This window comes from Psittacula echo, assembly GCF_963264785.1.
Source record: "Psittacula echo genome assembly, chromosome: Z".
NCBI classification, from domain to species: domain Eukaryota; kingdom Metazoa; phylum Chordata; class Aves; order Psittaciformes; family Psittacidae; genus Psittacula; species Psittacula echo.
Window position 1 is genome coordinate 54,309,434 of NC_137742.1, and position 26,248 is coordinate 54,335,681.

The window sequence follows — 26,248 nt, forward strand, 5'->3', positions numbered from 1 at the left end:
GCCCTGGAGCCTGCAGCAAAGCCCATCAAACAGAGATGGCATTGCTTAGGCTTCCCCAGACCTGCTGTGTACAGCATGTTTCAGTCCTCTGAGCCTACTGCCTACTTAACTCCTGCCAGCCTGAGACGCCATGGGACCACACACCTGCATACCCAGGGCACCCAGAGCCCAGGAAGGTGGCTCCTTGTCTGAAGCCATAAGAAAGCAACATGTAGCTTCTTGCCATTTAACGTGGCTTTTTGTGCATAGAAGACTAACAGACTGGCAAGTCAAATGCCCTACTGGTTAGAGATGCTAGGTGTTTTCCCTGTGCCTGGGCAGAAGACTACTGCCTCTTTCGACCATGCTTTTCTCAGACTGTCCCCTCACTCCATGTCCAGGATGTGAAAGGAAGCGAAAAGAAGCAAGGGGAGAAAGTAATAAATTTGTGCATGTGTGTGGTTTTGAGATGGATCTGGGAATGCAAAATGGATTAGGCTTCGTGGGCTTGGTGGTGTCCCACCTTCACATAATATTTCAAGACAAACACCCTGTTCTTAAAAAGACCAGTTGCACAAGGGTTCTTCATTCTGCTTTAATTTGCAGTCTTTGCAATCTTCAAGTTTTTCCCTGAAGAATATATGTACAGATATAAAACAAGATTGCTTTCAAGACATCTGATTGATCAGATGCAAAATAGCTGTCTCTGCACCCTATCTGATTCCAAGGCCAGAGAGTTAAGAGATCAGCAAACGGCTGTAGGGTTTTAATAATTAATTCTTAACCCTGAGTTTAGGAGACACGCTAAAAACAAGGTCTGCACATGAGTGAGGGTTCAACAGCAGTCCTTTTAAAACACTTACCGGGGAATGTAAGCCAGCAGGACACAGCAGCGTATGCCCACACCTCCCCACAATATCTGGCCTTCCATCCTTCCTCCTGCTGGAGAAAGTGCTCCCATGAAGGTTAATTCAGATGAGCTCTCTCTTTCCATTAATTACATAGGTTTTAATTTCAGTCTGTTATTGGAACAGTCTCCACCAAGTACACAGCTCTACTATTTTGGCTATATGAAACATCTGCACCATCCACTTCACGTGTATGCAGTAGTGACATGCTTACCTAGAGGAGCACACGGCGACCCTCATTGTATTTCACACTAAGCTAACACCACACTACTGACAAAACAAAGCACCACATGCTTTGCAAATGTGCATTACTGGCGTCAAGATCCTCAGTTTTCTTTAATGCCTGCCACAAGCAAGCTTTTGGCTTTGTTTCTCTTTGAAAGCCTGAATGAGGGAGGAAGGCTACGATATGACCTCTGAAGCCCACAATGCACGTTTGTGCACCCACAGCATAGGATTGAGGCTTGTCTTGCATTTAAATGAATGCAGTCAAAGTCCTCGTTATATTTCTTTTCTCTCATCACTTTCCCAGACATTGGCTTGCTGTTCATTTTCTGGGGTAAATAGTCCATTGTTCCTCTGATGTATGCCTAGCACAGCAATCTCATGTGAACTGCTCCCACCTGTGTTAACACCCCCACCCTGCCAGGCCTTCCTAAAGGACATGAAACAAGGCAAGTGTGTTGGCTAGTGTCAATATTAAGGAGATTTTTGGAGAGCAAACAAATATGCAACGCTCCAGGCTTGGGGCAGAGTGGCTGGAAAGCTGCTTGGTATAAAAGGACCTGGGGGTGCTGAGTGACAGCTGAACATGAGCCAGCTTGTGCCCATACAGCCAAGAAGGCCAATGGCATCCTGGCCTGTATCAGCAATAGTGTGGCCAGCAGGACCAGGGCAGTGATCGTCCCCCTGCACTCAGCACTGATGAGGCCACACCTCGAATCCTCTGTTCAGTTCTGGGCCCCTCACTACAAGAGAGACATTGAGGTGCTGGAGCAGGTCCAGAGAAGCAACAAAGCTGGTGAAGCGCCTGGAGCACAAGTGGGATGAGGAACGGCTGAGGGAACTGGGAGTGTTTCGTCCTTAGAAGAGAAGGCTCAGGGGGACCTTATCGCTCTCTACAACAACCTGAAAGCAATCTTGTTTAATATTTGTGCATATATTCTTCAGGGAAAAACCTGAAGATTGCTAAGACTGAAAATTAAAGTAGTGAGGTGGGGGTCGGTCTCTTCTCCCAAATATCAAGCAATAGAACAAGAGGTAACGGCCTCAAGCTACTCCAGGGGAGGTTTAGATTGGATATTAGGAAAAATTCTTTCACCGAAAGGATGTTCAGGCATTGGAACAGGCTGCCTAGGGCAGTGGTGGAATCAGTGGCCCTGGAAGTGTTCAAAAACCATCTAGATGAGGCCCCCAGAGACACAATTTGGTGGTGGCCTTGGCAGTCCTGGGGTAATGGTTGGACTTGATGATCTTAAAGGTCTTTTCCAACCTGCTTGATTCTATGATTCTCTGATCCTATGAAATAATGAATCAATCTGGGAAAAACAGGTTGAGTGGCCAGAGTTCAGAGAAGGAATGAAATTTTGAGCCTGAAGTCTGGGCTGGAAGAAGCCACGGGATGGCAGCACCAGCTATTCCCAAAGTGGGACTTTTCCCACCACCAATAGATTCTGAAAGATCCCTGTCTGAAGCACAAAATACCCACTGGGAATGGAGCCAACTGAGCAGCATCCGCACCGGGCTGGAGGAGATGCTGCACCACAGGGCAGCTGCACAGGGCAGGATTGCTGATAGCGGGCAGGGTCACCACAGCCCAGCAATCACGCAGCAGCATCAGAGTGATGAAGCAGGTCAAGATTGAGACAGAAGTCTAGAAACGTTACTCAGAGTCAGTACTGTGGCCAGGCATGGGCATGGCACAGCATTGCACAGCCCAGATAGGGATTCGGGACCTCACAAGCAGCTCTGGTGTGACAGGGGAGGCTGCAGGTGAGGCTTCTCTCAGCTTCTCCTCACTTTAGCTGCCTCCCTGCAGCCTGACCCCAGATATCACTGCACCAAGTCAGAGCTGGCCTTGAGCACCAGCAGCCAGACCCCAAGGACAGAGAGGAGGCTCAGGCCTCTGACACAGCGAAAGTGAACTGGAGAAATGTGAGCAAATGTTTCTAGTGGAAAAGGCAACTCCCTTGTGTTTTGTTTTCTTACATGAGTGGATGCCAAGCAGGATGGAAGACACAAGGACACAGGTACCACAGGTCAAGGGAGCTAGTGGAAGTTGAAGGCTGGAAGTAGAGAGGACAGCGGAGTGTAATAGGAAGGGTAAAAGTAATCTCTGCTCTCATTTGTCCCTGTCCCAGTCCTGATTTTCCCTGAGGAGAGGGATAAGGAGGACCATGCCCTGTGCTGACCTCCAGGGTCACCTCTTACTCCAGGACCTCCCAGCCCCACCAGGACTGCTGCAGATTCCTAGAGACACCTCTGAGCTGAATGAAGGCATCTTCTGAATGGGCAATCTGGTCTCAAGGCTTTGTATTTCAGATGCAAACGCGGCTGTGGGCTCAGAGGCCAGTAATACGTATGACTCCCAGGGAGCTGAAGGATATGGGTTCAAGGGAATAAATGCAAGACCAAGGAACTTTGTGTCTTAAATCCCACAAAAGAGGAAATCAGAACAGTTCATTACCACTATGCAAGAGGTTGGGAAGCATGCACTCATTCATCCAGAATCAGCCCTTGTGGAAATACAGAGTTTTTCTCAACTGTTTTGTTATTGCCTTTCAAAGGCAAAAAGAAACTGAAAAAGAAAGTGTTGTGCCATCCAGGGTATACATAAGCCTGCCACAGAAAATGAACTCCTCTGTTGACTAGAATTACAGACCTGTACACAGCAGGAAAGCTAGCAAATCAGCTTAAAAAGGAGAGGTGGAGAGACTGGTCAGCTGCTTCTGCTTATGCCTCCTCAGAGCAGCAGGGGGAGAAAAGAGATCAATTCAAAATTAACAATGTTCAGTCTTACGCTTCATTTGCCTGCAATAATCCTTGCCATAAGTCTCTCAGAGTGATGTTCACTAAGAATTCTTTCCACCCAGCACAGGAAAAAAGGCTCTGGAGTGTGATTAAAGACCAAGAGGTGAAATTTAGATTGTTCTGAACTAGCCTACATGAGCCAAGATCTTAATGCTTATCCTCTAGGAAAGATGCACTGTGAGAGGATCTTGAAAGGCTGAGAGACAATTACCTCATACCACAGCACACCTTCAGCCAGCTGCTCTGGTGACTCATCTTTCTACTGTGTATAGCAGTGGATGAAGATGTTACCTCTTCCAAAACACCTGCTGCTGAATACTTTAAATTCCAAAATGAAGGTTGTAAACCAGTTACTTCAGCCTTTCTTTCCCCCCCACTCTATCAAAGTAAAATAAGGGATAATAATGCACCATAAACTGAGAAAAATATGCCTCATATGTTTGGGTAATATCTATCTATCAGATTGCTCAGGAAGCTCAGGATCTAACAGATTCCATCACTGAAACAAATGAATAAAAGATTTGAAGTTGTGCAGTTCCTGCGGTCTTTAAACAACATGGCTTGAGATTTTTGGCAAAGGAGATAGCAAAATATCACTCAAAAAAAAAGTTATCCCTTTCTGCTGCCAATATGCCGTGCCATCCTGGGAAAAGAAACAAAGGCTCATGGCAACAGATAGGGATTCTGCAGTTCCCTTTGCAATGATAATGCCACTTTCCTGAAGGACTTCATTTGTGGAGCTGAGTTACCATGTGTGCTGTAGACCACTGGGGAAAGAGTTTAAGACATGCTCAACAGATGCTGTGTGCCACAGTGGCAAAACATTAATGGTAAGAAATTCCAGTGGGTCTGCTTTGCTAATCAAAGCTAAAGTTCATGCTTATAGAAACAATGACCAATACTGCATAGGTTGTGGCCACAAAACTGCTCTTTTTCTTGCTAGATTTAAAAGTAATACAAAATTCACTAGCTATTTGTTAAGGAAATTTCTGGTGAGGAAACTTTTCCAAGGTGAGCAAATTTTGCAGCTGAATTTCTTGGTGTAAATGCTATTCACATCCTTCCCTACGGCTACCCATTCACAAAATAAGATGCTTGTCAGCAATCTTAAAATAGTCTGCTACAAGGAACAATTGCATGGAAATTATCGGACAGGTAAAAATCTTTATTTCCAGCAATGTGAAGAACTCCGTATTAGTAGTTTCATTTGCCAGTGTCATCATACATGGGCATGTGTATGAATGACATCCCTCATCCAACAGGCTCCACACAGATACTGTCATTTTGCAGATCCTTTAGAAGTTGACTCCTCCACAGGCTGAGGCTGGAAGAACTTGGGATGAAAACTGCAGTAGTCTGCATCCCAGGCAAAGGTGTGTCCTTTGGCAAGTGATGACCATGATTACCAAGGTTTGTTCTTTGTCAGACAAATTTGAGGTTTTCTGTGTTAAAACAGGGAGGTTTGCCTGCCTCTCCTTTGTTCATACTGAAGACTTTCCAGCTTCAGTGTTTCATACCTGCCTCTTCAAGTACACAATTCCATGTTAATATGTGATACAAATACTAGTCCATCATCAGAAAGGCAAGAAGATAAGTCATATTGAGACAGTCCTGTTTCTGAGGAGTGGAGATATTCATGTGCCTTGCTTATTTTTAGCAGATGATGGGTAAATCTGAGCCAGCACGTTTTTCATTCAATCTGTCTCTGGACACTAACAGATGGCGCTTCCTTGTGCCAAACGCTAATGTACTTTCAATTGGCACTCAGTGTCAGGACACAAGGCCCGCCAAGTCCCTGATAAATCTGCTGATGCCAGGAAAATTGATAATAAACAGCTAGCCAGGGGCAGAGTCCCAACTTTTTCCTCTACCTCCAAAGCAGCAAAGAAGCTGTACCAGTGCAATGGTGTCAGGTGCTCTCCAGATTGTTGCTATTAGAGCAGCAAGGAAAGTCCTGGACTGGAAAAAAGGGTTCCTGAGGCCATGAACACAGGTGTGTATCTAAAGATGGAGGGAGATCCATCTTCCCCATGGAAATTAGATGCGTGCTTAAAACTAAGCTTTGACAACCTTGACAACTGTGCCTTAATGCTAAAACATCTGAACTAATGACAATTAACATAAATATAAATGTATATGTATGTAATGTATGTATACATATATCACTGGCAGGGTGATTCGAGTATTTAACACTTCTTAGTACTCCTTGAGCTCTGAATATACTACACTCAGTCTTACACATCTACTTCCTATGGTTACTGATGATAAGGTGACACTCAAAAGAAAATTCCACAGACTCCTCTGAGAAGCTCACTCTATTTTACAAGTTGTTGTGTTTATTCTTTGAATACAAGCATCCAAAATTCTTGAGCTGTAAAATTCCTGTTCCTTTCCACCAGGTGCCTCAGTGCCCAGGCCTCTTTCTTGGATTGCTCAAAGCTTGGTATCCACATCTCATGGAGAGAAGTCCAGCCAGGGTTTGAGGCTGAGAACGAGAATGCTTCTGGTTTGGGGCAGCTCAGATGATTAACCTGAGCTTTCCACCTCTGGGGCAGCCATCCCTGGCAATGGGGAGAAATAAAAAGGGTTATTCAGGGACCCTGGCAGAGACAGAAGGAAGGTGCTGTGCCATTAGTAAACTATTAAAGCATGCCAGTGACATTTTCCTTCCCACCACAAGCTCTACCCACGTCCATGTGGATGTCAGAGGGGAAGCTCTTCCCAAAGTGTCCAGGGCAAGGCCAGTCATGCTGACAACAGCCTGAGAATCAGATCAGGTCTGGCTGTAAATGAGCAGCACCAGCCCACCCAAACTGAAATTCTAAGACAAGAAGTAATATTTTCATCATTTTATTCTGCTTCCATCTTAAAATACACACACAATCCCTCTCACAAACACACAATCTGGCTTAAGCATTCATGTTTCAATGTTTAGTCATCAAATGTAGCCACAAACAATGGCCACATTCAAACAAATGGCCAAACATTCAAACCTGTCGTTGTCACTACAGGTTTGAAGCTACCCATGCATATGCAGACCCAAACATTCATAGAGTATTTAAGTCAGGAGGGACTTCCTCTAGTGATCATCTAGTTCAGTTCCATCTTCAAAACAGGTTAAATCACACCTAATTGCCTAGGGCAGTACTGAGCAGAGGCTTCCCCAAAGACAGAGATCGCACAAGCTCTCTGGGCTACCTGTTTCTAAATGTTTCAAGTCACATAAAGTGAATCAGCAAGTTAGACTACCTTCTGTAGTTTGATAAAAACCTCCCCCCTGAACAATTCAACCCTTCTGCTGAAATGACCACCAGCTCAGTGGTCAATGTGTATGAACGCAAGCACTGCAACAGTATGAGGAACACATGCTCTGGCTGTGCATCCATATCTTCTGCCAACACCTACTGACATAAGGATGTACAACCCAATGGCATTGCATTACTAGTCATTGTAGGTTGCCCAGAAATCTGATAACCAAACTTCTTGATACAAATCTGAGCAAGTGCCATTTTAAAGCCTGTCTGAGACACAACAACAAAGTCGCTCATACCTTTTCTTCCCTTCTGATGTTTTCCCACACTCTGTTACACACCATGCACTCAAAGGTGTCAATGTAATTGTCCTGGGTGATATCTTGCACTCCCCACTTGCGTTCCTTCATCACTGTAAGCAGCCTTGGGTTGGAAATGTCCCCTTTCAGTTTCCATTGCAAGTAGGACTCATATTCTTGGTCGTTTGTATCAAGTGTTTTGATATAACGGGCCAGCTCCCGAGGATGTGAAAAACTGGATACCAGGATTGCGCTCTTGTTACTAGGAAGCCAGTCTACAATGCTAGGAGACCCAAAGTACACTGGTACCACTCCCAACTTCAGTGGCCGCCACAGTTTTTCAGTGATGTAATCTTCACAGATAGCATTTTCAAAAGCAAGAATGAACTTGTACTGTGCCAGTATTTTATAGAAGTTCCCATCATCCATGGCAGTTGGACCTCTGAGATGCTGAGGAAGGTCTCTGTTATGTAGACATTCCCCATAAGAGTCTACTTCAATGTGACACATGAGCTCACGCACATAACTGTCCCGATCAGAAGGAGGGTTGCAATCAGACTGCACATATACAAGCGGTGCAAGCCTCTTCCTCAGGCTGTTCTTCACCTGCAGTGGGATCATGTACCTCAACGACTTCAGGACCTCTATGCCCTCAAGGTACTGAGTGGTCAGCGGTAGGTGAGAGTGGCGGCTAAAGGTTGCAGTGTGGTTGAATAAGGTGATGGTCAGTTCGTGGAAGAGTTTGTAGTTGTTTTTTGGTGACTCTTCGTGGAAAAGAGCCCAATCATGATAGTCTTTTCGAGGGAGAGGTAGGCTGTCTATACTGAAGTCAGTACCTAGACAGAAGCAAACAGTGTTACAGCCTGCCCCTATCTATCATGCAATGTGAACTACAAGGACACAGAAGTATAGTTTTAATATCAGCTCCACAACAAACACATTTATTACATTGTAAGGCAGTATTGCAAAGAGAGCAATTCAGGCAAAGACAGAAGAGTATTATGACAGAATTCTTCTGGCAGCAGAAGAAATCTAGAGAACGGGGATCAGTAGTCAATATTAGAAATGGTTTCCTTTCAGGTCATGCAAGTTTAAAGGCCCCTCATTTCAAAGGCTCACTAGGAATTTCACATTTTAATGCACTGAAATGAGACTAATAAGATGCTTAATAATTCCCCAGTTCTGTAAATAGGAGGTATTGGCTATTGGTTACTGCAGGGCTTAATTTGGTTCTAGTAGCAAAACAATGAAAAGGATGCTAAAATACTGGACAGAGTTAAGGAGAAAAATTACAGCAATTACTTCATGTCTTGGAAAAGCATTGTACTATAGAGACTTTTGAAGCCAATCTATTTATTTCGTCAAAGAGAGAATTAAGAGGTGATGTATCATGGCTGCCTATCAGATACATAAAAGAAGCAGCTCCTGGCAGAAGACGGCTCCTTAAACTAGTGTCAATAGTAGAAGAAGAACCATATCTAAACTCTGAAAACAGACAACTGCATCTCCTTGTGCCTCCCTATGAGGAGAGAGACCCTCCAGAACAACTTAGGAAAGCTGTGCTGAAAGCTTTAGGACAAACCTAGAAGCTTTTTCTCAAAGGCTAGTCAGTGAAAAACTGAATTCAAGTAACCAGATTGTGAATCTGACCTTTGCTCTCCCTTCGGTACTGCTGCACTACACTCCTAAGACTGGTCTTATTGCAGATTAAATGCAAAGCTGATGAGTCTCTGTCAAGATAGTTCCTCATTGTCTTGTAACTGTATCTGTTTTTTACTTCGGCATCTGTTTTTTACAAGTACAAGCACTGAACATACAAAACTTTTAACTGGTATTGTCAAGAAGGGAAATACACAAACAGAAACAAACAGTGAACAGCTGACTTCAAAAACACCTCGAATCTTTTCTCTTTGGACAAGCTAGTCTACCATCCCAGTCACACTTGCAACTTTTCACTCTCTGTTCTACCCTTGACATCAGACTACTGATGAGGAAAAGAGAAGGAGCTAGCAGAAGTCTAACACAGAATTTTGGTCTAAAACCTGATCCATAAAGAAGGAAAACTGCCCAGTGGTCTCTGTGACTGCATGAGCCTGCCAAGAGGACTCCAAGAATGACCTTTTGTAAAGTAAATGTTAAGACTTCACTACTGCAGTGAAGATAGATGTTAGCTGCCAGTAACATAAAAACCTCCTATAGTGCAAGATTCTTCAAGAGCATCAGGTGGTTTTTTTTAAGGACACTAAATATGTGACCTTCCATTTTCCGTTGAAGGGTCATTCAAAGCCCTCAACACTAAATGGTCCCACTAACTGAAAAAGGCTATTTACTGCCTCTGGTTTTGATGTGTTATAGTGATACAGGAAGGTCAGAAGCTTATAAGGCAAATCTGGTTTTGAAAACACTTTGTTCTAAGTGATGCCCAGAAGAGAAGTGCATACAGACAATACTGAAATACTGTGGAATGAAATCACAGCAGTTCAGCTCTGACTCTCACTACAGTGCTCCTTCTCTAAAGTAATATTGCAGGGAAGAGGGAAGGAAAATGCAGGAAAGAATGAGACAAGAGATGAGAGAGAAAAATGGAACAAGTAAAACTTACTAAATGAGGAATTAAGCAAAGAGAAACTTACAAGAAAAATGCACTATAGATTACAGCACATCACAATGAAAGATTCTAATATAACACATAATCAATCTTAATCCAGCAAGAAGACAAAAAGCTTTTAAGGATTAAAGGAAAGACAACATCAGCATGTTCTGTACCCTGTGAGATAAAGGAAAAGAAGCAGCTTATGAAGGGATAAACAAAGTACAACAAGACTACAATTATAAGCAATTTCAACTTCCTAATTATTAGTTAGGAAATATTAGATATGTGGCAAAGTGTAGATAAGAAAGATGCTGTCAGGAGAAGTTCTGCATCTTAGAAGACACCTTTTATTCAGGATTCATATTGCAAGGACTCAATACTCCAGCACAGAACAGCTTGACATCCTCCTCCCTTAGGAACAACACACCTGGGGCTCTGACAGCATGGCACCAGATACAGTTCATGCTGACATTGGTAGTTCAGACTACAGACAAAACTCTGTAAAACAGATGGCACCGAAAAGGTGGAGTTGGGAATCCCTCTTAAAAGGAGAGGCAAAATTCAGCAAGTGGATGCCACATCTCAGTTCCACACAGGAGATGGTGGCATTTGACAAAGTCATTAGCTACACCTAGGGGCTTCCCAGTCCAGGACAGTAAGTCAGGACAAGCTGTTGAAAAGAAAGTGGTCCTAGAAAAGCAGTTTCTGCTGCTGGATAACATCTGTACCTCATATTTTTTATAATGTTTTTTCTAAGCTTTGGATCATTCTTCTCTTGACTAGCTCACTGAACAAATATTAGGGGAAAATTAATGCAGTTTCTTTGAAAGATGAAACTATGCCCTGATCCAACATTATGGAAATGAAGATGTTCCAAGTTTTCACTCAGCAGGCAGTTTAGAGGGCAATTCTGAACACCAAAATCTGCCTTCTTGCAGGCCCACAGCTCAGCGCATTAAGGGCATGTGTGTGAGTGTGTGTTCATGATTTTTTATCATCTTCAATACCACCTTTGACCTTTGTCTCTGCAGGTTTTAGCATTGTGAGATCATTTGTTATGGCTTAAAAGTAAGTAAAATTTTTGCCTATTTTGACACTTGTCTTTATACAGTTTATAGCCAGCATCATTATAAAAAATAGTTTAAAACTACAGGGAGTCTTCTGCACAGTATAAATAGTCCTTTAAAAATAAGTAAGTAAAGCATGTCCACAAGCCTGCTAAAAAGGAACAGCAGTAGTTCTTTTAATGCTGAAACTAACAGAATTACTGCCAGAGACTAAAACCACCAGACTTTACAGCTTTCATGTGATGCAAACCCAGCTTTCCTTGTCTTTATCTGGGTCAGCTTCTCATTCCTTTGCTGTTACTCCTGTGTGCACTGTTAACCATCAAGTTTAAGGTCCTTCTTTCCTATATTTCCAGTTCACCTGTATCCTGACTGAGTGAATGAGATTCCGGGCTCTGCATCTACCACACAAAGGAGCTGAATCTACCAGTAACAGAAATGCTTTGGTTTTATTTTTGCCCTTAAAATTAACTTTTTCTCTGAAAAGCAACAGTGTGAGGAAAAATATAAAAATTAAAAGAGACATCTTTTTTGCTTTGTAAACTCACTTTACAGTACATGCAGTGGAAGTTTCTGAAACAACAGAGCCAGAGCAGCTCAGAAGGCTGCACTAGCTGCTGCTCCCTGTGCAGTTCAATAGATTCCTTTCACTACTTTGCATTTACAGTCTGCTAGCAATCTCTTGGCCCAAGATGCAGGGCATTATTTTAAGACAAAAGACTTGCACAAGGGCAACAAACGCATTGCAGAATCTCTGCTAGGGCTGACAAACCAGAAGACTGGAAAAAGCTGGCTTGATCTCAGACTGTCTTTTCATGATTTGGCAAATACAGGAAATCATCTTTTCTACCATAAAGAGGGAGAACATGTAATTGGAAAGCAGCACAAGACAAAGCAACAGTCATACCACAGACATGCGCAGTCACTTTTCAGAGTACTTTTACAGAGAACATGCCTCTCTGGGTCTCTACTGATGGAATTCAGCACCAGGCAAAGTTTAGCACAACGAGCTGTGTGAGCTTCCTGCTCTCACTGATTGCCACCTAGAATATTAAATCTCTAAAGAAAATCTGGGCAAGAGGGAAGTTACTCCTTTAAAAAGAAACAGATCCTTACCATAGAACAGAAATGCTCTCGTCATCTCATTGTGCTGGTAGGTCTTGTTGATAGTAAAGAAGCAAACATCCTCTCCGCACTGACCCAATCTCCCTTTCTCTCCAGTGAGGGGAGACCACCAGAGCAGGACAGGATACTGATTTACATCAGATTTTGCCTTGAAGCTGCTATGAAGTTCCTGCTTCTTGAACTGAAAAGCGTATCTCTCCACAGGCTTTACTGGACTACTCTGTAAACTGGAGATTACTGCCACCTTATTCTCTGAATTGCTCAGTTCAGTGATAACCTTCAGGGAAATAAACATAGTGCATCACTGTCATTGGCAAGGACATCTGCTTGACAAATCAGAGTTTAAGCATCAAGCACTAAGTCTGTATGTGAAGTTCCTGTCCATCAAAGTGCATGCATTTCAGTGACTGCAGTCACCACCATCCAGGGGATCTTACGTCAGAACAGCAGAAGCCTGAATGTGAATTTGTAAGGAGGAGGTGGGAAATACATTTCTGTATTTCCCATGTATTTCATGTGGCGATGTAAGGCCACACAACCTATGATTTAACAACACAGCTTCTGCTTTCTCCCTGGAAGAAAGCACAAGAGAGACTAGCCAAGTTTCCTCTAGAAATCAGCTGTAAAAAAAAATCCATGAAGTTTCCATGTCCCTAGGGGTCCAGCCTTGCCTAGCTACCTTATGAGTCTAAGCACATGAACAGAGGAGGCAGTGCAGGAGTGAGGCAATGCAACATGGCAAGGTATGGTACACCATTCCTGAGAAACTCCTCCAGCATCCATAGCTATTCTTGCTATACAAGAAAGGTGTTCTCTGGGCAATGTCACTTCTAGCTATTACCATGTCAGCTATTACCACCAGGCCAACACTGCTGACAGAGTTTCTTTAAACACTCTTCTTAAAGCACGGACTTGCACAGAAAATGTCTGTCACCTTCAGTGCTCTCATTTGGCAGAACTGTGTCATACTTTGAGAGTGATCTCATGCATGCCCCACCCCCTTGCCCCTGTACCTGGAGTGTCACCACAAGGAAGAAGGCTACTGCAAAGCAGAAGCAAGATGCCCACAGTTTCTTCCTCCCCATCCTAATCATGCTGCACTGCCAGGCCTGCCAAAGCAGTCAGAGCCAGGCATCATGAAGGACAGCTTATCTTCAGCCTTTTCTGCAGGGCTTTCCCACTCCATCCTTACTCTTCTTCATGGTGACTGCTGCTGAAAAAGGGTACAGCATTAACAAAGACCCCTTCTCAAGCTCAGTGCTCTGCCTGATGTCTACCCATAGCTTTAAGATGCCAGAGCCACATCTTGACCCACATATCCAGAACACATCCCACACAAAACAGCTCTTGCATACACAGCTCCAGGCATCTACTGTCCCTCTGGTCATTCTGGATTTGGGTATCCGCTCTAAGCAGGACCACACATCCTCTCATCCTTGCAGTCAGTGTAAAGAGATGCTGATGGGAAGGCAGCCATTTTCCTGAGTTTTATACGGCAAAATGTGCTGGTTTTCATCGGCCTCACAAAATGGTGAGCAATGAAATACTTTCCTTCACTGGGCAAGACCTGAAAATGCCCATGGAGGAGGCACACATCTATCCTGCCTTGGGACTTAATACACTGCAGCCTTCTGCAGTGACACTCCTTCCAGGCAGTGTTCAAGGCCAGGCTGGATGGAGCTTTGAGAAACCTGGTCTAGTGTGAGGTGTCCCTGCCCATGGCAGGGGGTTGGAACCAGATGATCTTTAAGGTCCCTTCCAACCCAAACCATCCTATGATTATGTTCACCAGTGTATCTAGCCCAATGCACAGGGAAAGTAACTCTACAGCACACACACAAACTCTCGCCATACCTAGAAGTATTTAAACTTAACAAGTTCTCCTTCCGCTGTAATCCACATCTGTGCTGGTCTACCTCTCCTCAAATAACTCTTCCCTCTCCCCAGCACTTTTTTGAGCTTCCACAGAGCCCCACTGTTTTGCTGCATGCTGGATGTTACTGTGTGAAAATCCCAATTCCTGAAAAAGGAGCAAGGGCAAATTGCAGCTTCATCTTTAAAAAAGAAAGAAAAGGGCTGGGAGGAAGGTAAGGCCTTATCTCTCAACTCAGAGCAGTCAAGTTAGAAGTGTGGGTACTCTGAAAGCTCAGAAAGCAGAAACACACACACAAAATTTTTTAATGAATTGCTATATTAAAACTCACCTCTTTTGGAGATGTGCCTCTGGCATAGGCTTGTTTTCTACGGAAAGAAGGTGTATGTGATCATACAGCCTCCATGTACATACACGGGCTACCTTTCCCCACCGTAATCCCAACTCTCAAAGTTCAAAAAACCTGACGAAGAGGGGTGGATACCAAAAGTACTGCCTGCCCTAGTACTACTTCTCTGGAGCTGGCAACAAAACCATCCTGTTTCTGCTTCTACTGCAGCATGAGTTCATCCACTCCCACAGGAAACTGTGGGAATTATGAACATCCATTCTCATAGGAGACTATGCTGTGAGGGTTCTGCTCTGCAAGGGACAGCTGCTTTTTAAGGTTTTGTGTGCATCAAAGTGCAAGGCTGCCAGCTGAGTGCTTCTCAAGTCAGGTATGATATTTTGTAAAGCCCCTGCATTTTCTGTGCCTCCTGCATTATAGCCAAAATAGGGCACCAGGAGGGGAAGCAGCTGAATTCTGCGTTTAGTGAAAATCTACTTAAGGCATACTTTGGAGCAGAACAGTATCTTTAATACCACACATCATCCAGTGCACGACAGAAAGTACAATTTTGATGAACCACTGAATGCTCCCCTACACCCTGCCCAGTAAAAAAAAAAAAAAAAAAAAAAAAAGAAAAAAAAAAAAGTAGTAACCATCCTATTTATCCCATTTTAAAGTATTCTTTAAGAGGGGGAACTGCTCACGCCATGGGTGTGCTGTACCAGTTGCCCCAGGGTACCGCGCTGGGTGGCGCCCTCATTCCCGCGTTTGCAGCGTCCATCACTCGGTAGTTTGACCCCGCGGCGCGGCGCAGTCCGTGTTGTCAGCGGGCCACACAAGGCTCTGTTCTGTCCCCACTCTGCTGGCAAATGCCCTTCCAGCGCCCTCCCACCTCGGCCAGGCCAAGCGGAAGCCCCGAGGGCTTGAGTGAAGGAGGATAACTCGCCCCCTCCGGCTGTCCTGCGGAAGCAGCAGCTCCCTGCAGGTCCTTCCAAACTTCCTACCAGCTCTCCCTGCCACCTCTCTCTCCAGCCCTGCCCCGCTGCATCTCTACAGCAACCAGCGGAGCTGGATCTGCCCCCCATCGCCTCCTGAGGCTCATCCCGTCCCGCTGCGCTCCCGCGGGCCGGGGCGCTAGCCGCTGTACTCACAAGCCGCTGCCGCCCTGCCGCCGCCGTGCCTCTGAGGCGGGTTTGGGGTGGTTTTGTTGTTTGTCGTACTTTCAGTTTGTGCACCTCCAGGCCCGGGGGGCGGGTGCTGGGCCAGCGCTGCGCGGGGCGGCGCGCATCCCGCCTCCCTCCGCCCACCGCGCTGCGGGGCGGCTGTGGGGGGCTGTCTTCGGGGTCCCCACGGCCCCGACGGGCAGCTCGGTCGGGGAATCGGCTTGAGAGCGGCATCGCTTCCACTCCGCGCTGCGCTTCCTGCAAGTTCCGCACTGCAACACCGCACACACACATACACCCAAAATAAATCCGACGCTGTCACTGATTGCTATGCAGTTGGCATAACTGCGCTCTCGGCGTTTTGGTTTGGTTTGGCGGGGTTTTTTTTTCAACACTGCCGTTATTTTGGCGGGTGCGATCCTGACGAGGACTTGGATTGTCTCATCCAGCCAGAGGGCTGTCAGGAACAGCAACGCGTCGCGGAAGCTGCGAAGCTCTGAAGCGTCCGCGGGAGACCCTGCGCAGCCATCGGCACACAGTCCTGCCTGCCAGATCGGTTTTCCAGGGGCTGGGACGCTCTTTGGCATTTGCTATTTGTAGTGAAAGGTATTTACTCTGAAAGGTTGGTTCTGCTGGCTCAGGGTAGAGCCCATATTTATCCACTCGATACAGACGCACAAGCCATACATGTTTGTATTTACAGCATGAGATACCCAACACCTGCATGCTTCTTCGTACGTACGTGTATCTATCTACAAGCACTGGGAAGTGCCATATCTGCTGCCTCTAACCTAGATGTGGCAGGCAGCGGAGGTGCAAGGGGGTGATTACCTGGGGGAGCAGAGCGCGGAAGAATCCCGGGGAGGGCAGAGGGAATACTTTATGTGCCTCGATTGAAACGCATCAGTGGCATAAGTTGCACAAATGTACACACAGCTCATCTTACTCTACAGTCAGTCATGCCTGCAGCCTTCCCAAGAGGCTCACCAGGGTACCCAGCGAACAACCTGGCAGTGTAAGTGCCCCCTGCCATGCTAGCTCTGGCCCTTTCCTCCATAGCTGTGCTTGCCTGCACCCCATTTGGAGCAGCTTACACATCTTGCTGCACATGCTGCACCTTGGAGCTCTGGTTTCTCTCTGAGCTACCAGGTTCCTCCTAAGATGAAAACTCGGAACTAGCACTCCAGTGCTGGGATGTGACAGATTTATTTATCCTCCACTCCTGTGTTTAGCACTTTGTCACAACTCCCATCTTATTTGTTGCTTCCTTCCAAAGCTGCTGGAGTCATATTTTAAGTAGAAGCTTTAGGTGTGGTTTTAATATTCTCTGTGACATATGGTTACAGATGTTAGACCCGAAACATGAAAAATCTCCACTCTCTCTAGAGCTAGGAGGCACGCAGCAAGAACCTCCAAGTATTACTTTGTAAAGCAGATCCATGCTAACACAGACTCCTGCTTTTGCAGGCCTGGCTGAGGCTTCCATAGTGACCCAAGGCTGAGAGGACTAAAGCTAACATGCCACAGTAAGTGCGTAGTTCAGTGAATTAAACTGAGTGGTTGAAGATGGATCAGAAGCCCGATACAGTTGATGGAATTATTTGCTGTGATCCCACTGGGTTTTGGTATGGCCTGTCGTTTAGAAACTCAGTTATATTCACATCTTCCAAGCTTCCTCAGCTGGCAGACTCCTAAGTTGCTCTCATGAGGATACAACTTGTTTGTAATACACTTCAGCTTCCTGCTACTGCTTGCTGTTCTCAGTTTCTATCCCTCAAGCCATCCATAGACTGCAACAACCCACACGTTCAGTCTGAAAATGCAGATAGCTATTCTATCTGCTGTTCCCGCCATGCCATCAGCAACATATTCTTGGTCCAGCTCCATCCAGTGGTTGGCATCAGAGAAGCTCACTTCTGTTTCTTGTCCTCTTATGCCACTCTGAGGAAATAGGCTCCTATTGCAGGATCTGACCTGTCCGTCATCCAAGTTAAATGGCTGGTAAGGATGATGCCACTGTAAGAAATGTCAATGTCAGATGGTTATATGTTAGTTCTAGAATAAAGCATGACCAAAAAATCCCCAAATTGTCACTCAAGCAGCAGAGCTTAATAAACCAGATTTCTTAAAGATCTGTGTATCAAGTGCCCTCTGCCCGTGGAGAAGGCTGTTGGTATCCAACAAATTCTCAATGCAACCTTTCTCTCCGCAGGTCAAGAACATGGATTTTCTGCGCTGGCTCTGACAAAATATGAGCCTTTGAGGTTTCTCTCATTCATATGTGCACCTTTCATCTGATCTGCTTATAATATATCTGATTTATTTTTGGGCCCACCTTGGTTGTTTCTCTTTTTTTTTTTTTTTTTTTTTTTTTTTGTTTAGACGGTTCAGCATTTTTTAACTTCTTCCTTTTACTTAGGTACTTCTGGGCTGCACATTCAAAGGCAGGATCTCCTCTACACATCATGCAACCGATGCTACATGGAGTGAGTTGCACTGATCACACAACGATCTCAAACAGGAAATCCCAGTCATCCAGGAATTCTAGAAGTCATCATAGACTGGCCAGAGGGCAAAGATTTTAGAATGTCACCAGAGAAGGAGGTGATGCGTGCTGAAGAGGCCCCACTATATAATAAACTGTCAGAAAGTGAAAAGCAGTATGCCTTGTTTACTGATGGGAAAGCGTCATATATGGAAGGCAGCTGTATGGAGCCCCCTGTGACAAGTTGCAGAAACTGCTGAAGGAGAGGGTGAATTGAGTCAGTTTGCTGAGGTGAAAGCCATCCAGCTGGCCCTGGGCATTGCTGAACAAGAAAAGTGGACAGTACTTTATCTCTATACTGACTCATGGATGGTGGCAAATGCCCTGTGGGGATGGCTGCAGCAATGGCAGAACACATCTGGACTGCTTCACTGTGTCAAGATATCACTGCCCAGGTGCAGAACCTGGTGGTGAAGGTACGCCACGTAGGCACTCATGTACCCAAGAGTCGGGCCACTGAGGAACACCAGAACAACCAACAAGTGGATAAAGCTGCTAAGATTGAAGTGGCTCAGATGGACTTAGATTGCCAACATAAGGGTGAATTATTTTTAGCCTGGTGGGTCCATAGCACCTCAGGCCATCAAGGCAGAGATGCAACATACCGATGGGCTCGTGATCGAGGGGTGGATTTAACAATGGACACTATTTCCCAGGTTATTCATGAGTGTGAAACATGTGCTGCAATTAAGCAAGCCACGCTGTTAAAGCCTCTCTGGTATGGAGGACAATGGCTGAAGTATAATGTCCTGGGTTCAGCAGTAGCAGTCATTTTTCCTCCTTCTTAGTAGCTGTTGCAGCGCTGTGTTTTTGACTTTCGGCCTGGGAACAGAGCTGATAACACAGATGTTTAGACTGACCAAGGACTTTGTGAGTCTCATGCTCTGCCAGGGAGGAGGAGGGGCCGGGAGGAAGCAGGGACAGGACGCCTGACCCAAACTAGCCAAAGAGGTATTCCATACCACAGCACGTCATGCCCAGGATGTAGAACTGAGAGTTTCCCGGAAGGGCTGGAACACTGCAGGGTGGGGGTGAGGTACCGATCGGTGAGCGGTTGTATTCTTTTCCTTGTTATTTCCTTTATCATTATTATTATTGGTGGTAGCAGTAGTGATTTGTGTTATACCTTAGTTATTAAACTGTTCTTATCTCAACCCGTGGGAGTTACATTCTTTCGATTCTCCTCTCCATCCCTCTGGGGGGGTGGGGGGGAAGTAGACTGCGTGGTTCTAATTTACAGCCGGGGCTTAAACCATGACATATAAATATGGGCAGGCCTGGCAGATTGATTATATCACACTCCCACCAACCCACCAAGGCAAGCGCCATGTGCTTACCATGGTGGAAGCAACCACCGGATGGATGGCAGGAAATATACACTGTTCCCCACGCGACTGCCTGGAACACTATCATGGGCCTTGAGAAACAGATTTTGTAGCGACACAGCACCCCAGAAAGAATTGAGTCAGACAATGGGACTCATTTCCGAAACAGCCTTATAGACATTTAGGCCAAAGAGCATGGCATGGAGTGGGTGTATCACATCCCTTACCATGCAGCAGCCTCTGGGAAAATCAAACAGTACAACTGGCTATTAAAAACTACACTGGGAGCAATGGGTGGTGGGACTTTCAAACACTGGGATACACATCTACCAAAAGCCACCTGGTTGGTCAACACCAGAGGATCTGCCTACAAGGCTGGTCCAGCCCAGTCAGAACTTTTACATACTGTAAAAGGGGATAAAGTTCCTGTGGTGCACATAAAGAATGTGCTGGGGAAGACAGCCTGGGTTATTCCTGCTTCAGGTAAAGGCAAACCCACTCCTGGGATTGCTTTTGCTCAGGGACCCAGGTATACTTGGTGGGTAATGCGGGAAGAAGGGAAAGTCCAGTGTACACCTCAAAGGATTTAATTTTTTGGGAAAAAATAGCCAATGAACTCAATTATATGTTGCTGCCTGCTATATAAGACTTCCATAGCCCATCAGCTGGATGCTCATCTCCACTACTTTGGGCTTTGAAAAGAAGGTATGTGCTGTCATTATCATTACCAGAGAATAAAGTCATGGAAAAAGCAGGCGGCAGCAGCAGGAGTCTCCCAGTACTGTCCTCAGGTCACCATTGACTGACCCTGACTTCCCCCCTATCATCACCTCAAAAGAGAATGAACTTTGATGAGACCAGACAAGCTCAGCAGTGATCAGATGAGTTCAGCGGTGTTGTCAGCAGGCAACAATCCAACACTGCACACTGTCTTTCCTGCCATGAAAGACTGTCATGACACATGAAGTCCAACAGCATGTACTGAATGAATTCAGCAAACCTTCTAGGGATGGTCCGTGGACTAAAGAATGGTATCTCTTTGTGTGTGCATATATGTATGTATATATATACATACATATATAAAAAAAAGACAAAAGTGATAGTATATTGAAAAATGTGGGACCTGAGCATGACATGAACCAGGAAGTAATGCCTTGTATAAATATTTAAACAAACAGATCATAGGAAGAAATTTCTATACCATAGTGCAATTAGTGACAAAACATTGTCAACTATGTCTGAAATATAATCCTAAAACTGAAAACAGGAATCAGATTGGGACAGTTAGAAAAGGGAATTATCCAGGACAACAGTGGCAAATAGATCTTTCTGAATTACCTAGAAAAGGAGGTTATCGATATTTGTTGGTATTGACAGATACTTTTTCAGGTTGGCCAGAAGTGTTCCCTTGCAGGGCAAATAATGCTAAACAAGTGATTAAGGTGCTATTAAATGAAATAATACCTCGTTTTGGGGTACCAGCAACTATCTCCTCTGACTGCGTACGCATTTCAGTGCAAAATTATTACAAGAAATCAGCAAAAAAAATGGAAATAGATTGGCAATTATATGTTCCATATAGACCTCAGGCCAGTGGGTAAGTGGAAAAAATCAATCGCTTAATTAAACAACAACTTGGAAAGATTTGTCAAGTTATATTGGTATCAGGCATTACCATTGGCCTTACTAAGAATCAGAACAAAACCCTGGTCAAAGGAAGGAATTAGCTCATTTGAGATTCTATATGGAAGGCCATAACAATCTCAATTTAAAGTGGAGAGCCTTCAAGAAGTAGAAGGATACCTTCAACAGTTCTTAGTAAACTTAGGAAAACAGTTAGAAGAAATAAATGGCAGGGTGTTAGGGACCAGGGCCAGAGATTTAGATTATCCTGTTCGTCCTTTTAAGCTGGGAGATTGGGTTTATGTTAAGAACTTTACAGTGATCTGCTTGAGGAAAAGTGGAATAGACCATATCAGGTGCTGCTGATCACCTTCACTGCAATCAAGATAAAAGAGCAACCTGCTTGGATACATTACTCAAGAATCAAGAAGGCGCCAGAACCAGAAAACATCAGAACGGAGAGAAAATATGGCACAAGTCTTCAGGACCCACCCATGTGAGACTACATCAATCATAATATGGACTTGTATAATAATAGGTGTAGAAGCATGGAATCAAAATCTATATCTGAGATTGATCCAAATGTTACTAGTGTTTTAAATAAGAGTGATTGTTGGATCTGTACTCAGCTACCTAAATCAGGAGAGAGACCGGGTATTCCTTTAACTGGCTTCCTTATCCCTTTTAAGACAAATTGGAATAGATTATGGATAGATCCCATTTATACCGACAAAAGCCATACAAATTTACAGGTTTTAAGGATACAAGCCTCGAATATGTCAGAAGTTAAATGTGTAATAACTAACAAAACCCTTAATCAAGGCAACATGTTAGTAGGAAATTACCCATATTGCATCTGGGCAATGCAACTTCACCTTCGAAAACATTTAACTGGTTATTGGTATGTTTCTGAAGGGAAAGGGTGGTATTGGTTATGTGGAGAAAATGCCTATAAGGCTTTGCCTCCTAACTGGAAAGGAACATGGTCTAGGAGCAGTGATTCCCAACTTTATAGTAATTGACATTCATCCCTCTGGAACCTGGGTTCGTAGTTTTATCAGAAGAATCAAACAAGGATATAATCCCATAGCAGAACGAAACACTGCTTTCCATAGCTTTGTTAGATGGCTTATTCCATCTCTAGGTGTTAATGAATTGGAAAAAGCGATTGTAAATATCTCAGCTGCAATTGAGGAAACAGAAAATCAAACTGCTGATGCTATTCCAGCATTACAAGAAGAAATCACCAGCCTGTCTAAAGTAGTGTTCCAAAATCAAGTGGTATTAGGTACACTGTTAGCATCCCAAAGAGGAGTTTGTTCTGTAATCAATGAAAATATTTCATGAGGTGGCACAGGACACTACCTCATGGGGATTTGAGGAAATTTGGGAAAAATTAACATCATGGGTACCCAATCTCTCCTGGTTGAGACAGTTGTTTTTAACTGTGTTAGTAATAATAGGAATGGGTTTGATTACATGTATAACGGTCCAATGTTCCTTTTGGTGTTGCAAACAATCAGTAATGAACTACAAGGAGTGTAAAAGGAACAAAGTTAAACATCTAATAGAAACTGAAGAATATTTTAGAAAAACTCTAGAACATAAAAGAATGATTTAAGAAACTTTTGCAAAAGAATTTGCAAAGGAAGAGAAAAAGGGGGGGTTGAAAGAGAAATATAGGCTGAAATATAATCTATTATAAGTAAGTTCTGCTTAGTGATCGTCTTTGTATGAGATAAATGACCGTAGTTGACGTAGTTCTAGGGCCTTGCAACCTTGTACAAAATTTATGGTAATCAAAACAGAATGTGTGGATAAAGATTATCTGAAACTAGCAGATGTTCAGGATGAGTTGTAGCTGAGTTAACTGATAAGTAAAAGTACAGGGGAAAATCATTCAATTATGTCAGTGGTGTACTAAACTAATTAAGCTGGCGTAAGCATTTACCTACTGCCCATGCTTTAAAGACTGCCAGGATGAAAGTTCAAGGAACAGCCAAGTGATGAAGATTGTTCGAAGAAGTAAACGACCCCCAAAGGCCACTACCACATTTTTGTGCGCATGAGGGAGAAACTGTCTAGAAGAACGATGTTATACATAAGTAACCTCATGAATATGTATGCACGTAATGAATATGTATGTTTAGTGACTATATAAGGACGGCTGGTTTAGCAATTCGGAAAGGTACGCTAGGAGGAGTTATTCCCCGTGTCTCCTGCAGCCGCAATAAAGAATACCTGCTTGTCAACTTAAACTTTGTTGGTGAGTTCGTGCAGATTTCTCCGAATCAGCGGTGAAGGTTGGATGGGGTGGGCACCGGTTTAGAACCGCTGGGGCTCCTCGGTGACACGATGGCAGCCGGACATGGAGGTCAGGCCGGAGTATTCCCTGTGGGATGTGCCAGCTCTAAGCCCCATAGAGGGGGGAACAGCACCCCCTGAGCCCGCTGGGACTCCCTCAGCCGTACCTGGCAGGAGCCCCCACCCCATGGAGCTTGGCAGAGTCGCCCACGCGCCACGGCAGCGCTGGCAGCAGCGCGGCCAGACTCAGCTGCGCGGCGGGTCAGCACTCACTGGGCCCACCCAAAATAGATACCCCCCCTCAGTTCCTGCACCCCCCCATCCCACGTTCACCCAGCACAGGCAGGCCGGAGTGTTTGCTCAGCACCAGCACAGCTCCTGGTGAGGGGATGCGGGTCAGGATGTGGCCTAGTCCCAAATCGTCCCGGTTCCCCCCTCCCCATTCCCCTTGGTACGTTCCCGGTGCACCTCAGAGGCCTCCAGCAGCCCCAGCGTCCGTTCAGGGTCCTGCGGCTGCCTCCATCTGTGGGATGTTGAGGGGGGGAGGTACAAGTGGAATACTCACCCCCCTACACGGTTGTGGAACAACCCTATTCCTGCTGGTGGGACACCCACCCGAGCCGAGTGCTGGTGGAGGCTGCCCTGGGTTCACCAGAAGCAGTCATTTTCCTCCTTCTTAGTAGCTAGTGCAGTGCTGTGGTTTTGATTTTAGTCTGAGAACAACGCTGGTAACACACCAATGTTTTAGTTGTTGCTGAGCAGTGCTTACCCCAATCAAGGACTTTTCAGTCTCGTGCTCTGCCAGTGAGGAGGGGCACTGGAAGCCGGGGGGAAGCAGAGACAGGACATCTGACCCAAACTAGCCAAAGGGGTATGCCATACAACAGCACATCATGTCCACTATTTAAACTGGAGGAGTCACCCAGAAGGCCCAGATCACTGCTCGGGTCACAGTATCACAGTATGTCAGAGATTGGAAGGGACCTCAAAAGATCATCTAGTCCAATCCCCCTGCCGGAGCAGGAATACCTAGATGAGGTTACACAGGAGTGTGTCCAGGCAGGTTTTGAATGTCTCCAGAGAAGGAGACTTCACAACCCCCCTGGGCAGCCTGTTCCAGTGTTCCATCACCCTCACTGAGAAGAAGTTTCTTCTCAAGTTTAAGTGGAACCTCTTGTGTTCCAGTTTGTACCCATTACCCCTTGTCCTATCATTGTTTGCCACTGAGAAGAGCCTGGCTCCATCCTCGTGACACTCCCCCTTTATATATTTATATACACTAATAAGGTCACCCCTCAGTCTCCTCTTCTCCAAACTATAGAGACCCAGCTCCCTCAGCCTTTCCTCATAAGGGAGATGCTCCACTCCCTTAATCATCTTAGTTGCCCTGCGCTGGACTCTCTCCAGCGGGTCCCTGTCCTTCTTGAACTGAGGGGCCCAGAACTGGACACAATATTCCAGATGTGGTCTCACCAGGGCAGAGTAGAGGGGAAGGAGGACCTCTCTCGACCTACTGACCACCCCCCTTCTAATACACCCCAGGATGCCATTGGCCTTCTTGGCCACAAGGGCACAGTGTTGGCTCATGGTCATCCTGCCATCCACTAGGACCCCCAGGTCCCTCTCCCCTACACTACTCTCTAACAGGTCGTTCCCCAACCTATACTGGAACCTGGGGTTGTTCCTGCCCAGATGCAGGACTCTACACTTTCCCTTGTTATATTTCATCAAGTTTCTCCCTGCCCAACTCTCCAGCCTGTCCAGGTCCCGCTGGATGGCAGCACAGCCTTCTGGCGTGTCAGCCACTCCTCCCAGCTTAGTGTCTCAGCAAACTTGCTGACAGTACACTCAATTCCCTCATCTAAGTCGTTGATGAATATATTAAATAATACTGGTCCCAGTACTGACCCTTGAGGCACTCCACTAGATACAGGCTTCCAACTAGACTCCGCCCCATAGACTACAACTCTCTGGCTTCTCTCCTTCAGCCAGTTCGCAGTCCACCTCACTACCTGATCATCCAGACCACACTTCCTCAATTTAGCTATGAGGATGCTGTGGGAGACTGTGTCAAACACTTTGCTGAAGTCAAGGTAGACCACGTCCACCGCTCTGCCATCATCCATCCACCGTGTTATTTCCTCATAAAAGGCTATGAGATTGGCCAAGCATGACTTCCCCTTGGTAAAGCCATGTTGACTGCCCCTCATAACCCTCCTATCCTTGATATGCCTTAAGATGGCACCAAGGATAAGGTGCTCCATCACTTTCCCAGGGATGGAGGTGAGGCCGACGGGTCTATAGTTACCCGGGTCCTCCTTCTTGCCCTTTTTGAAGACTGGAGTGACATTTGCTTTCCTCCAGTCCTCAGGCACCTCTCCCGTTTCCCAAGACTTGGTAAAGATGATGGAGAGTGGTCTAGCAATGACTTCCGCCAGTTCCCTCAGCACCCGCGGGTGTATCCCATCTGGACCCATGGATTTATGGATGTCCAGATTGCTCAACTGGTCTCTAACCCATTCCTCATCGACTAAGGCAAACTGTTCCAGTGACCTGGCTTCATCTGAGGTCTCAGGAGTACAGGGCTCTTCAGGACTGCCTCCGGCAGAGTAGACAGAGACGAAGAAGGCATTCAATAACTCTGCCATCTCTGTATCTTCTGTCACCAGGGCACCCACCCCATTCACCAGTGGGCCTACCTTGCCTCTGGTGTTAGTTTTATCAGCTATGTATTTGAAAAAGCTCTTTCTGCTGTCCTTGACCCCTCTCACCAGATTTAATTCTAAGGAGGCCTTAGCCATCCTAGCTGCCTTCCTACATCCTCTAGCAGCA

The 26,248-nt window shown here is 45.4% G+C and overlaps 1 protein-coding gene across 1 annotated transcript; it reads right to left on the reverse strand.

The window, feature by feature from the left end:
* Positions 1 to 6,253: 6,253 nt before the first annotated feature.
* Positions 6,254 to 13,346, reverse strand: FUT10 (fucosyltransferase 10; the record flags this gene model as incomplete). The annotated part of the gene is made up of 4 exons (XM_080637137.1): positions 6,254 to 6,478; positions 7,468 to 8,303; positions 12,244 to 12,529; positions 13,266 to 13,346. The coding sequence occupies 4 exons, from the start codon at positions 13,344 to 13,346 to the stop codon at positions 6,254 to 6,256; spliced, it is 1,428 nt and encodes a 475-aa protein (XP_080493263.1).
* Positions 13,347 to 26,248: the final 12,902 nt, after the last annotated feature.